This window comes from Leptosomus discolor, chromosome 3, assembly GCF_034619465.1.
Source record: "Leptosomus discolor isolate bLepDis1 chromosome 3, bLepDis1.hap2, whole genome shotgun sequence".
In the NCBI taxonomy this organism is placed as follows: Eukaryota; Metazoa; Chordata; class Aves; order Leptosomiformes; family Leptosomidae; genus Leptosomus; species Leptosomus discolor.
This window is the reverse complement of record NC_141393.1, coordinates 51,135,986-51,149,090: the sequence shown is the minus strand read 5'-3', so window position 1 is coordinate 51,149,090 and position 13,105 is coordinate 51,135,986. Positions and strand designations below refer to the sequence as shown.

General features: G+C 44.8%; 1 protein-coding gene across 9 annotated transcripts in view; it reads right to left on the bottom strand.

Moving 5' to 3' along the window:
* Positions 1 to 9,982, bottom strand: part of ST3GAL3 (ST3 beta-galactoside alpha-2,3-sialyltransferase 3) — a 210,140-nt gene extending 200,158 nt beyond the window's left edge. For all 9 annotated transcript variants that reach the window (XM_086461948.1, XM_086461949.1, XM_086461954.1 and 6 more), the window contains exon 1: positions 9,780 to 9,982. In XM_086461948.1, the coding sequence (XP_086318074.1) occupies positions 9,780 to 9,894 (115 nt within the window). In that variant the 5' untranslated portion in view covers positions 9,895 to 9,982. The remainder of the gene's footprint in view (positions 1 to 9,779) is intronic.
* Between the last annotated feature and the right edge of the window lie 3,123 nt (positions 9,983 to 13,105).

Sequence of the window (13,105 nt, the reverse complement as noted above, 5' to 3'; positions counted from 1 at the left end):
TAAAGTTTAAATAGAAGAAAAGAGTTCTGCGTTTAAGTATAGAGAGCAAAATCACGCTTTTCCATTATAACAAAAATACTATCTTTAAAAACAAAAAGGCGGTTGCGGTATTAATGCAGCTGAAAAGCATGAAGTACAGTGCCTTTGATGAGGTAAGTCTGAAGGCTGAAAAACCCTAAACCAGCATTCACAACTGTTCAGGTTGTACACTTAGTTCTTAAGGCACTTGCACAGATGCATCTTAGGCAACTTCGAGCAGCAACTTACACTAGCCACACCATACCCTAATTACAGTACTTACATCAAGCCACTAGCACTGCCCATGCAGACCATCACGAGTTTTGTTATTATCAATACAGTACTTTGAAATACTGCTGTGTTTTTACAAATATCAGCAGATCATGTCTGCCCCAACCAAGCAACTTCAGCATCTTACTGTTCTCCTGAACTATGCAGATGCAGAATGCATAATTACACAACAGTGAGCCTCATTTGGCCAACTGGACAGTGGACCAAGAACCCTGAGATTTTATTCAATTCATAGCTCTGCCCTTGAGCTGCTGTGTAACACAAAATAATTTCACTTTCCCGTGCTTCAGCTTCCTCTGCCTTCCTGAGTCAAGTCTATCTAAATTATCACCACCCTAAGAAATGTGTCTCAGTACATTTTTTTTATTAGGGTCTCTAGACACATTCACAGCTGAAAAGCATTATTTATATAGCATTAAAGCTATTCTGAGATTGATTAATTTCTAACAAAGATAAAAAGATACAATTGTACTTATAAATTGTGGCATTTGTCAACATTTATTTAGAGTAAGCCTTCATACCTACGTAGGAAGCCATCAGCTACTTACCTGTTGGGAAAGCTCAACTTTCATTGATTTCTGTGCCATCTCATTTTCGCTACTTTTTTTAAAGCATACATGCATCTGCGCATAATGTTTTGAACAAAGACACTCCTCAGAACAGCATAGTCACTGTAGCTAGAACAGATACAGGGTAAACTTTTCTGTGGTTACACTGTGTTAACCCTTTTTGTTCCAGGAGCTATTAAGGGGCATATTTACTATATTGTTGTAGCTCAGATGAACCTCACATTTCAGTGTCCCTAACACTGAAAGTCACAGGATAATAACCGAGAAAAAATTACATGCTGTAACACAGACTGAGTTAAAGTAGGAGGGATACTAACATCGTCTGAAAACAGTTACAGAGGCAAGAAACATACATGTTTATAAGCTCTCAAAACCAGTTAATTTTAATTTTATTTTTTAACAAAGCAAGAAATGCTGAATTCTGATCCTCAGATAGATATAGACATATAGATAATCTATCTTGGATTGTCTAGGCATATGGTTATTCAAAATACCAAGCACGAGTTAAGAAACATACTGTAGTTTCTGTACCTGACTACAATTTTGGCACTATTCTCACACGCTATTACTTCCTCAAGAAAGCAATGCATACGAGAGCAAGATAATCATGTGGTGCCATGAAGGAGTAACCACCTGAAATCGGCTAGCTCAGGTTCAAACATCTATTCAAGATACTCATAGGCAGTACAAATTACTTTTTGCTTGATGCCTGGGTGCACAATTACATTCCTTCTGAAATGCAGAACAGATACATAATTCATATGGAGCTATACCTCATGACCCAATTGTACTTGTCCTTGCAAGTCATACCCAGGCCTGGCTGTTTTATTGCCTCAGCCTGACACTGTGATGCAAACCCAGACTGCAATAAGAAAAAATTAGATGTTATAGCGACAAGAGCACTAAAAAGGTTGGCAGAAGATAACAATCTAGGAAAAATCATCCCGAAGTGCGACAGACATGGTTAGAATCAGTACTAAGGCCATGGTCAGAAGATCACAGCAGGAACAGCTGTCCAACTCAAGACAAATCACATTATCTCCTTTGCGCCAGAAGTCACTACCCCACCATCAGCAGAACTGACAGGAGCATTAAAGGTGCCCAAAGCCAGCCTGCCTATATTAAAGCTGATGGAGAAAGTCCATGTGTGCATTCTATCAACCGAGAGATAGGGTGGAGCTTCCATTAAGGCTGGTCATATATAAGGCATAATAGCCACTGCTGCAATGGCTACAGGTCAGAGGTGCATGCTTTGCGCACCAAAAGGATGTACAGTGACAAGATGGAGGAAAGGCAGAGAACCACTTACTAATGCAGATGAGATGGTCCTCACAGGGAGGTATTGTTTCCAGCTGAACTCATTCCTAAGGGGTTCACAGTCAGCTGAGATGAATAATTCCTTTCACCTCTGAAAGCAGTCAGCTGCAGAGCAATTGCTAAGAGAGGTGAAGTGCTTTCACTGCATTGTACCTTCCAGAATACAGAAAGCTGCTGACTTTGACCTCTGAAAAACTGTATCGGAGGACACAGCTTCAGATGCATGTAAAACACTGAGTGCTGCCCCTTAGGAACACTATCTCAAATCCACGTATCAAAAGTCACAGGAACATACTCTTCCCAAACCTGGGGGAACAGGGACAAAATGCACAAAAGTTGAGCAAGTGAAGCGAGTGAAACACTAAGTCAGGTTAAGGTGAACTGAGCGAAACAAATAAAACCACACTGTTTTAAACTGGGCAAGCTCCTCAACTGCACCCATCAGCCAGCCACACAAAGAGGAAGAGGGAGAAATAAAAAGGCTTGAACAGGGTCTCAAACAGCAACAAGTCTGCTGTTTGTCCAGAGAAGCAAGAGCACCTTACTATTTTAGGATGCAAAACTAAGGCCCAGCTGTGTGTAGGGGGACAGAGAAGTATTTTGCACCTATCTTGGTTAAAAGTCAACATTAGCTCAGAACTAAAACAGTAACCCAGGGCTGAAAAAGCTCAAAAGAAGACAGATTAAAGATGAGTACAAATACAGCATTACAGTTACTCCTCAATTCACAAAGTGCTTAGGGTGCTATGCTCTTAATGCCCTTCACTAAACCTGCCCCTATAGGTTCCTAAAGCCTGAAAAGCATTGAGGGAGTTTTCCTCCTCTGGAGAAATCCCAAGGATGAGGCAACATTATGCTTACTCCCTCCCTCAACGGCTCTGTCATGCATCATTTCTCATTGCTCCAGCAGAGTTTTGTCTGCACTGTTAACATTACAGCAGCACTAGAAATTCCTGAAGAGACAGTAGGGGCTCTAGAACAGCCAGCAAGTTGGTAAAGTAATGTCGGGTATTTCCCTAAATACACAGTACCAGGTCAGAAAAAATGAAGCGCATTCATTTCCCTATTTCTTCGGCCTGCCTTGTGCAGTGCCGTCTTCTAAAAGACAGAGAGGCACTCGTGAATTTTTCTTATTTTGTTTTTAACTCTTTCATAGACCTTAAAAGTTCTGATTCATATTCACTGAGTCGACTGTCTCTTCTGTCCTGGCTGGCAGATAGGCAGCTGCCTCTGGTGGAAAGGGCAGGTAGCTCTGTGTGGTTGCACCAAAAAGCCAGAGCAAGAAAAATTGGAAATGTGCACATCTGTCTCCAGCCAAGCAAAAAGTAGCTGGCACAATTACAGCTGTGGAAGACACTACCACAACTGAATGTCCTGAGTTGCAGGAGTTTAAGTTTAGCCGTGCTCCTTAGTCTAGCAGGTTAACAGGGAGCACAAAGTAACTTGAGCAGCAGTTAACAATTTCTGGGCACTACATCCATTTTCCTGTGTTCCTCACAGATAACAGAAGCATCCACCATAGTTAGCACACTAAAGTTTCCAGTTTCAAGCTGAACACAAGTGGAACATTTCAGCCCAACAGGAGAGTTCTTAGAAAAGGTAAGATATTTTAAGAGACAACTGTTGTTTTAACTCCTATTTTTACATCTTTGTTTCTAATACTCACTGCTGCCTCGATAACATTACTTTCTATTTTTAACACTTCAAAAAGCATCATTGTGATCCTCAAATCCCTAAAGCATGAGATTCCTTAAATCTGTATCTGATTCATGTTATGAGAACTTTCTGAACATTTCTTCTCAATTTTGGTGCAATAAGTACAGCACTAGCAGAGTCTACAGAACAGCTGAGTAGATGAAATAAACTTTGAAGTTATAATAACTCAAACATTAGTGAATTCGCAACAATCCATCTCAGTCCTGTTCCCAGTCTCTTCCTGCAAAGCAAAAAAGCAACTGTTTCAGGAAACTTACACTGCTGCATAACACAGTCCAAAATTATTTTTTTTTTTTTTAAAAAAAAAAAAAAAGGAAGCTAATGCCCACAAGCTTAAAGTCTCTCAGGCTTTTCAGCCTGGGGAGCAGCAGCAACAGCAATAACGTCTACGGTAAAGAACACACCACCACCACCCACCACCCCCAAGGCTAAGGCCATAGATACAGAGCAACAGAAACTGTTACCATCACCATTTGCTTGCCACGAGTCGTAACAGCGACTGCCTACAGTAAAAAGGATATGCTCCCTCATCCACCTAACCATAAATTCAGCCAGCTTAACTCAAACCACTTTCATCAGAGATTTATGCTCCCAATGCATAAATCTGGCCCAGAGACGTTATTTTTTATAGGAGTACTCCTGCTTTTCCTTCTTCTGGCAAAGGCAAGTAGGACAGTAACTCCCAGAGAGGAGGGTCTGAACACAAAACTATTACATGCCTCTCTCCACAAAAGGGACAAGTTTTTCTCCGTGGCCTAGTTGCTCACACACTGACTGAATGTCTTTTCATTTGTTTTTCTTTAAACAAGAGAATGAAAAGAAGTCAGACGTGTGCAAGATCCACTGCCATAACATAAAACAAATGACACCCCCAGTAACTCAAGATACAACAGTTGTACCCACACTACATACAATCACACATACCATGAGGCTTTAGCCACATGAAAAAGGCTACGCGCATTCCAAATCCTTGTAAAAAGATCCATTTCTTCAATACATTTTTAGTCCCTAATGGAGAACTGACAGAAATACCACTTCACTTTGAAAGAGAGAAACCAGTATTTATATTAAAGATAAAGGTTTGATTGCTTTTGATGAATTTAGCCTTTTTCTGCTGCAAGACTGGTTTCCATGGAAATGCAAGCAGACTCAAAACCTGCAACCAGAAGTGAGTCAGTTTTGCCTGTTTATGTCTCCTCAGTTCCCATGGAAACAGACATTTAAAAAAAAAAAAAAAAAGATAAGGGTTCTGAAATATCTTCAGAAAAATCTCTTCCCAGAGCTTTATTTCTTTGGCTACCTTTCCAGAATTAGAGTTGAAAATAACATGGAGCAACAAATGACAGAGTAGTGACTTGATTTCTTTATGTAGACATCAACAGAATATACCTGGAGATGTTTCAAAAACCACATTCAAACGGACAGGCTCAAAATCTACAGCTACAAATTGTATTAACTTGGGTTTTGGCAAAAGTACCTGGAGTATATATTCCCTTAAATTAATTCAATGCTAACGTAGATAGAAATACACTACAGAACAGGAAAATAGCATCACACTGTCCTTGTCCTAAGTATATTTCAATACTTTAAGAAGCAAGGAAAAAAAACAAAAGCTACCTTGGGGGAATGAGTTCAATATTTCCATAGCCAGGACATTTTTTAATGGAATCATTCCCTCCTTAGAACGCATTCATTTTTAAGTTGCAAAATCAGCTATACACATACCAGGTTAAGTAACAAACATTAGTATTAAATCTTAACTTTACTATATTCTATCATGGGTAAAAGTGCATTCCTCCAAGCTGATAAAGCAAATCTAAGAGAAGCTGTCAGCCAAACCCCATCTCACATTGTACTTTTCAAAGATAACAGGGCACCTTCCCATGTGCTGTCCTCTTCACACTCATACAGATAACATCTTCCTTCCTCCTCAGAGTCAAATGCATCAGGGAAGGTGGAAGGGACAGGATAGGGAGTTGTTAGGAAAAAGGCGCAGTGCGAGTCTCAGACCCTCAAAACCTGCTCCTAACACAATCATCACTATGTTAAGAGTTCCCTGACAACTCAGTGTCCAGAAACATAATGAACACAGTTAAAATTAATCTGCTGCTGCAAGGTCCTTCTAGAATGTACAGGACAGCTAATCCTGATACCAAACTTCTTATTTCCTTGTTTGTCTCCACATCACATTACCAATTCTATGTGCTTCGCACACCTCCATGCAACTCAACACTCAGAGGGCTGCGGCACCTGTCATTATTGCCTGTTTGGGAAGAATGTGCAAGGAAGGTCAGTGTACATCTCTTACCGCTACTGTCACAGACTGAAGCTGCATTACAGAAATCAGGAAAGAAAAAAGAAAAAGGAAAGCTTACCTCTGTCCTAAACACTGCTCATATACTCTAACAATCACCAGAACTCAAAGGCCCTCCTGCATTCACACAGTGTTACACATCACTTTTTTGGACTTTGCTACTGCTCTGAGAACTAGTAACATATTGCCACCGACATGAAACAGGGCTCAGGGAAGAGCAGCCAGTCAGGATACTCACTAAAAGGATGAGAGAGGGGTAGCAGTCACTGGAGGTTTGTCTTGAATGGAAGAAGCAGTTGAACTTAATTCAACCTTAATTAGTTCACATTAGCTGAATTCAATCTACTCTTGTCACAGGAAAGATAAGCCTTACAGAATTAACTCTTTCTTATTCTTCTTTGTGTTTTAGCAAGGTGTAGAGTCACACAGTAAGGAGAACAATCTTAAAAAGGCGGACGGATTTAAAAAATAGAGATGGTAAGAGAAACATCAACGTGTACCTTTCAATCTATTCAGAAGTTTAGCTTCCTTTCTTGGAGGTGTCAGAAGTACAAATAAACAAATTGTTTTAACTATTAATTTACTTTAGCAACTAAATATACAAACATCGAAGTCTCAGCATGACTAGATTCCTTACAGAGTTACCATTCAAATTCCCCCCCAACAACAACATACACACACATTTTCTGAAACGTGAAGTGACAAACACACAAACAGCAAGTAAGATCAAGTATTTTTCACCATACTCTATGGCAAATTGCTTTATATCCAATATTAAGTACAGGTGTCAAGTTTACTAAAACCAATCTCTGAAGAGATTGCAAGGGTCTCAGATGTCAGGATCAGCCTAGTTTCACACATCCTCTAGCATGACGAACAGAACAGAGAAAAGATGAATGTGACTGCTGCAGCTAGGGAGTCACTATTACACAGAATAAAGACACTGGTCACAAGAAAACAGAAAATACTTTAATAAGAAGATAACAAACATAAAATTAGACTATTAAGCACCTCAAAATTAACACATCTAACTTAGTTTTGCCTTTGGGGACATCAGCATTTCCATATCAATTTAAGGAAATTTACAAGGTCACACACCGAATCACAATTCAGGAAATAAAATCACAAACAGCTATCAAGCACCACCTGACTTGTGCACTGAACTAAGCAAGGCTCCCCTTCAGAAAACAAAGTATAATTGCACCATTATACATTGTATTGTATCACATATGCTCAAGGAAGCCTAATCATGCTTAAACGACCAACTTCAATTCTGTCATTTGTTAACTTCCAAACACTTATTTATAGAAGCTTAACATTAACTCTTCATACCAAGTTTCCCACTATGGGCTTTTAAATTTGTATTTTAAATCTGCATAAGTTCCTTATGTGTAAAATTACACAACAAATAAAACATTTTTTGATACATACAAAACTCTGAAGATCAACTGAAAACTGGTACCACCTTAACTGTTTTCAAAAGTAATCACACAAAATTTTGCCCTCTTACACTAGACTGATGTTTACACTAATATTTCAAAGAACTATCTGATATTTAAGATACAATCCACCAAAGTGTCTAGAAGAAAAAGGACAATAGTACAACCTGTATCAATTGTGACAGCTGATAAAGACCAATAAGCTAAATCTCCAAACTAGCATCATTACTTTTACGTGTGAAGAAGCTTAATGCAAGCAACGTAACTTCCAAGAATAAACGAAGAACACATTTTGCACACAAGATTAGAAAAAAAGGAGACACATACCTAACAAAACGTCTGTGACATCACCTCACGGTGCTCCTGTCAACATCCAGGGTACTCAAAAGCAGCCAGTATGCTCAACAGAAATTACTCTAACTAGGCTGCAACTTAAAAGCCACCTTTCCAGGTAAAAGTGTTCCATTTATAGAAAACTGCAATGTTTGCATATAGATTTGCAACACTGCATCACAAGGCACAGTTACCACAAAACTTCCCAGTGACTGACATGGCGTAAGATAACAAATGGCACACAAGACTAAAGGCACAAAACCCAAAGAGACAAAACCTGAAGAAATTTAGAACCCAGCCCAGCACCCTGGTATACGGCACATAAACACAAAGCTGCTCCTCCACATTTAACAAAGCCATATACAAGTTGTGGCCTGAAGGATTTTTTTTGCAGGCCCTGGAAAGTCCCAACACAATTTCTGGTGGTATGAAGGAAGAAAACGATGGCGGGTGGCTAATCAGATGGCAGATCATCATGTGGTAGCAGATATGGCAAAACTGTTCTTTTAACGACATTCTGTACTTATTCTCATGCAGGAAGCATTTTCTATACCTCAACGACAAAAGTGCTAGTTTTCGGAAGGTCATAATCAGGATTTTGGACTCCCTCGCTGAAGCACAAACATGAAGCAAGAATCCCTGCTCAGAAAGACACTATGCATCTCATTTTACAAATTCAGTTTTACAATACATGTTCTAGTATAAGAACTCTACAAGTTCTAGCAGTCCTGTCAAAATCACCGCACCAGTGCAAATGTCAAATCCAAGCCACCATCTGTCATCATGCAAAACTTCTTAGAGCACATAGCAACAGATACAGAGCATGCAGAGGTAGAAAAATATTAAATTTAATAAGCCTTGCAGTAGGAACCTCCAGCGGCATATATAGAAACGCACATTCTGCAAAGACTGAATTTGACTGATGGCTTTTTGTTGGACAGAAAAACAATCCTTCTGGATCAGTGTTTCTCAGCTGCTGATCCAGGGAGTAACGGTTGGCTGTGAGATATCTGAAACAGCCCATGGAACAGCTGCAAAGAAGGCTGGCTTGTGTTTCGGGCAGGAGGGTAGAGAAGAGAATTGTTTTCTTGGTTTTGTATTTTCAATAGACAATTTTCACGTGGAAACAAGCAAGCAATCCATACAAGCAAAAATAAGAGCAGTACCTGAGTAATCAAACCTCAGCCTAATATCTCATCACAACTAAAACCTCCTATGGCACTACTGCACAGTACAATCCTCAGATTGTATTCAATGAGGTCAGATGTCTCTTTGGACTTAAAAAGGTTGAGAGACATCCTTTTAGATGAGAGACAGCTGGTAGACAATAACATGGAAGATTTCTGAAGGACAAAGTAAAACGATGAGATAACCAGCATATATAATTATAGAAGAAAATCAAGATCTATCAGAGGAAAAAAACATGTCTTAAATATTTTTAAATGTACAGAAAGATTCAGGGAACAAAAGCCTGAGCACACAAACTCTTTACTTTGACAATTAGGAATCATAAACTAACACTGAATATTCTAAGAACTGAAGTCTCTAATACTAGATTTATAAAGCGTGAACCTGCTTTTGCAACCAGTAATAAAAGTAAAACCATAAGAGCATTAGGTAATCACAAACTCAACCCCTTAAGCACACTAAAAGCTCCAGCATTTGATTTGGCTTAATCACATCCCTCTAATACTGCTAAATCAGAACCACATCAGTACTATTGCAACTATTTGACAGACATTTTAGGGAGCCCAGAAACAGCTATGCAGTGTTCATACTTACTTGAATCTTCCCATCTGAGAAGGTGCAACTTCCAAGCAGAATAGTACAGAAATCCCAGTACCAGAAAGAGGCAGAGGGCTAGCAGCAGGTTACGCATAAACACCAACAGTCCCATCTTCACATTAAATCTGCTCTTCTACATGACCTGAGGAGAAAAACAGTTTGAGATTGGAACCACCTTCTCCGACAGTTGTTCTTCCAAAACGTGCAATCCTATATCCACAATAACGCATAGATCCAAACCGGTGCTCTCCACAAGGTAAAATACACCAATTACTCAGACCGCATCAGTGAAATCAGAACTACCACCCTAAGCAGCTGCCTTTTTTTTTTTTTTTTTCCTTTTTTTCTTTTGTCACAAGGATAAATGTCATTCCGGAGAGGCAGGAGGGCACTACAACGCTATGACAGGACGGCAGCCCAACTCCTTGTTTGAACTTCAGATAATCAGTCCCAGAACCGCCACAGCCGACGAGGCCTGGCGAGCACCACGGTCTTCCAAAGCACAGGAAAGCCCAGACGCGCCACAACGCAAACCCACAGCGCCCAGGGGCTCCCCGGGGATGTCCCACGGACAGCGGGGCCCGTAGGGGCCCGGCAGCCGGTCGGGGGGCAGCGCAGGTCCCGGCGGGAGCCCCGGGCACGCCGCGGTGAGGAGACACGCTGCCCCGAAGGCGAGGATGGCGCCGGAGCAGCGGGGCCCGCACGGCCCGAGCAGGACGGCAGCCCGCCCCCGGCTAACAGCTGCCAACGGCCGGCTGGAATCTCAATTTGAACGGGAGCGGCACCGTATCGGCCACGCCACTGTCAGGCTGGCGACAGGGCGCGGGCCAGGCACCCCGACGCCTGCCCCCGCCTCGCCGGGCTCCACTCCCTCTTCCCGCCCCGCCAGCCCGGGTCTCGCTCGCCGAAACGACGGCGGCCGCAGAGGCCAGCCCTGTCCCATCCCCCCCGCCCCTCCTTACCCGGCCACCGCCGGGCCTGGGCGTTCGACCGCCGGCTGCGACCCCCAGGCGCGGGGCTGCGGGCGCCGCCATGGCGGGCGCGGCGCGGCGCAGCGGGACCGACCGCCGCGGCGCTGAGGGGCACAACGGCCACCAATGGGGCGCCGGGGCGGGTCGCCACGCCGCCGACCCGCCCGCATAGCGGCCGCCTCCGGCCAATGGGGCGGTGCGGGGGGCCGCGCCCACAGCCAATGGCGGGCGGGCGGTAGGGGGTCGCCGCCGGAGGGGCGCTGCGGCAGGGCGGTGGCGCGCGTGCGCGGACCCCTCCCGCCAGCTCTCCCTCACTGCTCGGCTCGGCTCTGCTCGCAGCGTTGCACGGCACGGGGCTGCACTACCCTGCTCCGCGCCGCTCCCAGCGCGGCATAGCACGGGGCTGCACTGCTCCGCGCTGCTCCCAGCGCTGCGCTGCACTGCTCTGCTCCCGTCACTGCACCATGCTTCTCCCAGCACTGCACTGCACTACACTGCCCTCTTGCTTCATTGCACTGCACCCCACACACACTTCCAGTGGCTGCAGGCACTGCTTTACATTTCCCCAGTCACTGCCTGGCATTGCTTCTCCTTCAAATCTCTGTGCCGCTTCCAAGTCGCTCAGTGGCACCTCCAAACCACTGCAATGCCTTCGAGCACTCCACCATACCGTTCCTTCCTCCAGGCATGGCACCATAGGACCCCTCAAAGCACTGCACTGCCTGTCAAGCTCCACATTGTCTCGTTGCTCCAGACGCTGCACTGCACTGCACAACACTGCACATTCCTCCAACTGAAAGACCTCCAAATCTTGCAGTCACTGCAGCCACAACACCGTACCACACCTCCCTCCTATCCAGCTGCTGCACCCCAACAGCAACACTGCATTGCATAGCCTCTAGTTGCTGCGTTGCAGTGCACTGCATCTCCCTTCAATTGCTGCACTACCCAACCTCCAGGCACTGCTCAGAACAGCCTCTAACCCCCACACTGCTCTGCCGAACCTAGCCTACAGCCACCACACAGAGTAGCCCAATCCTGTCTTGCTTCCAGTCACTGCACAACACTCCACCTAGCCGTTCCGCACAGTCCAGTTTAGCACCCAGTTGCTACCCCAGGTCACTCCCTTCACACTACTCTCATGCTTCTGCAGGTTCTTATAGCACTGTATACCCAACAAGGTCCTGCCCAGCCACTGCACAGCCCTGTGCCTCTTCCCTGGGCTTCCCAGTGTTGCACAGCCTCCACCACTGGATGACACCAGGCTGCAAGGACTGCAGTGGGCTGCATGGACCACATCAGCTACCCTCCCACAGCAGAGCACAGCTCACACCACACAGCCAGTGCCGCGCAGCCAGCACCACTTCCACACAGCTCCCATTGGGTTACGGCCTCCACCTCCTCACTGCACAGCTGCCCCATGAGCACTGCGGCAGTGGTGCCAGCCTGCACCTCACCCTTCCAACAGCATTGCCCTCTTGCTGTTGGCCCCACAGCCTTGCTGGGTACCCCTAACACCCATTAGGCACAGGGCAAATCAGACAAGTATAAGGCAGCACAGGGAGGAAACGATAGAGGGAAATTATTAGGCATAGGGGGGGGAAAGTCATCTGAAAGGAGAGAGACCTTAAGGAATAAACCTGCATCTTCAGGACAGCAAAGCAGCCCACTGATTTCCTGTTTCCACCCTCTATGGGTCACTGATAACACAAGGAAAACAAAAAACCACGTGCGTTTAAGGAAAACTAGGATCATGTCCAGCATGGTAGTGGCTCCCACTGCAGGCGAGCCCAGGTGCCAATGCCAGCAGACACCGCCTCAGACAGCACAGGGCTGGCTGAGCACTGCCCAACCTCCCCGGTGCTCAGCCAGAGGCAGAGCCCATGCGGGTCACAAGGAGAGCTGGCAGGGGCTCATGCAGCCCCATTTTCACAGCCAGAAGCCCCACTTTTTGTTCAGCACAAGTGAAGTCAGTGTGAGCTGGCTGCAAGTGTGGCACCCACACAGCCAGGCTTGCAGCGCTGCAATGCTCCTCTGCAGAGACACGAGAGAGACACGTGCCATGCTGACATCCCATTAGGTTTTCTGGATGCCAATAACAACTTCTAGACGCAGCACAAGATGAACAGACTCATGGTATCACTGGCACAAATATCCCCCTGAGGAGGTGTCTGAACCGGGGCCATGACCACATTCACACAGCCCCATCCATCTGCAGGTCTGTCCCCCCCGTACCACTGCCCACACCGACCCCTAGCTCCCTGGGGCTGACCCACTCAGGATACTGGTTGCTCTCACCCAGCCGAGGCAGCAGCTCCCTTCTCTCTGGCTTCATGTGAGCTAGCAGCCAGG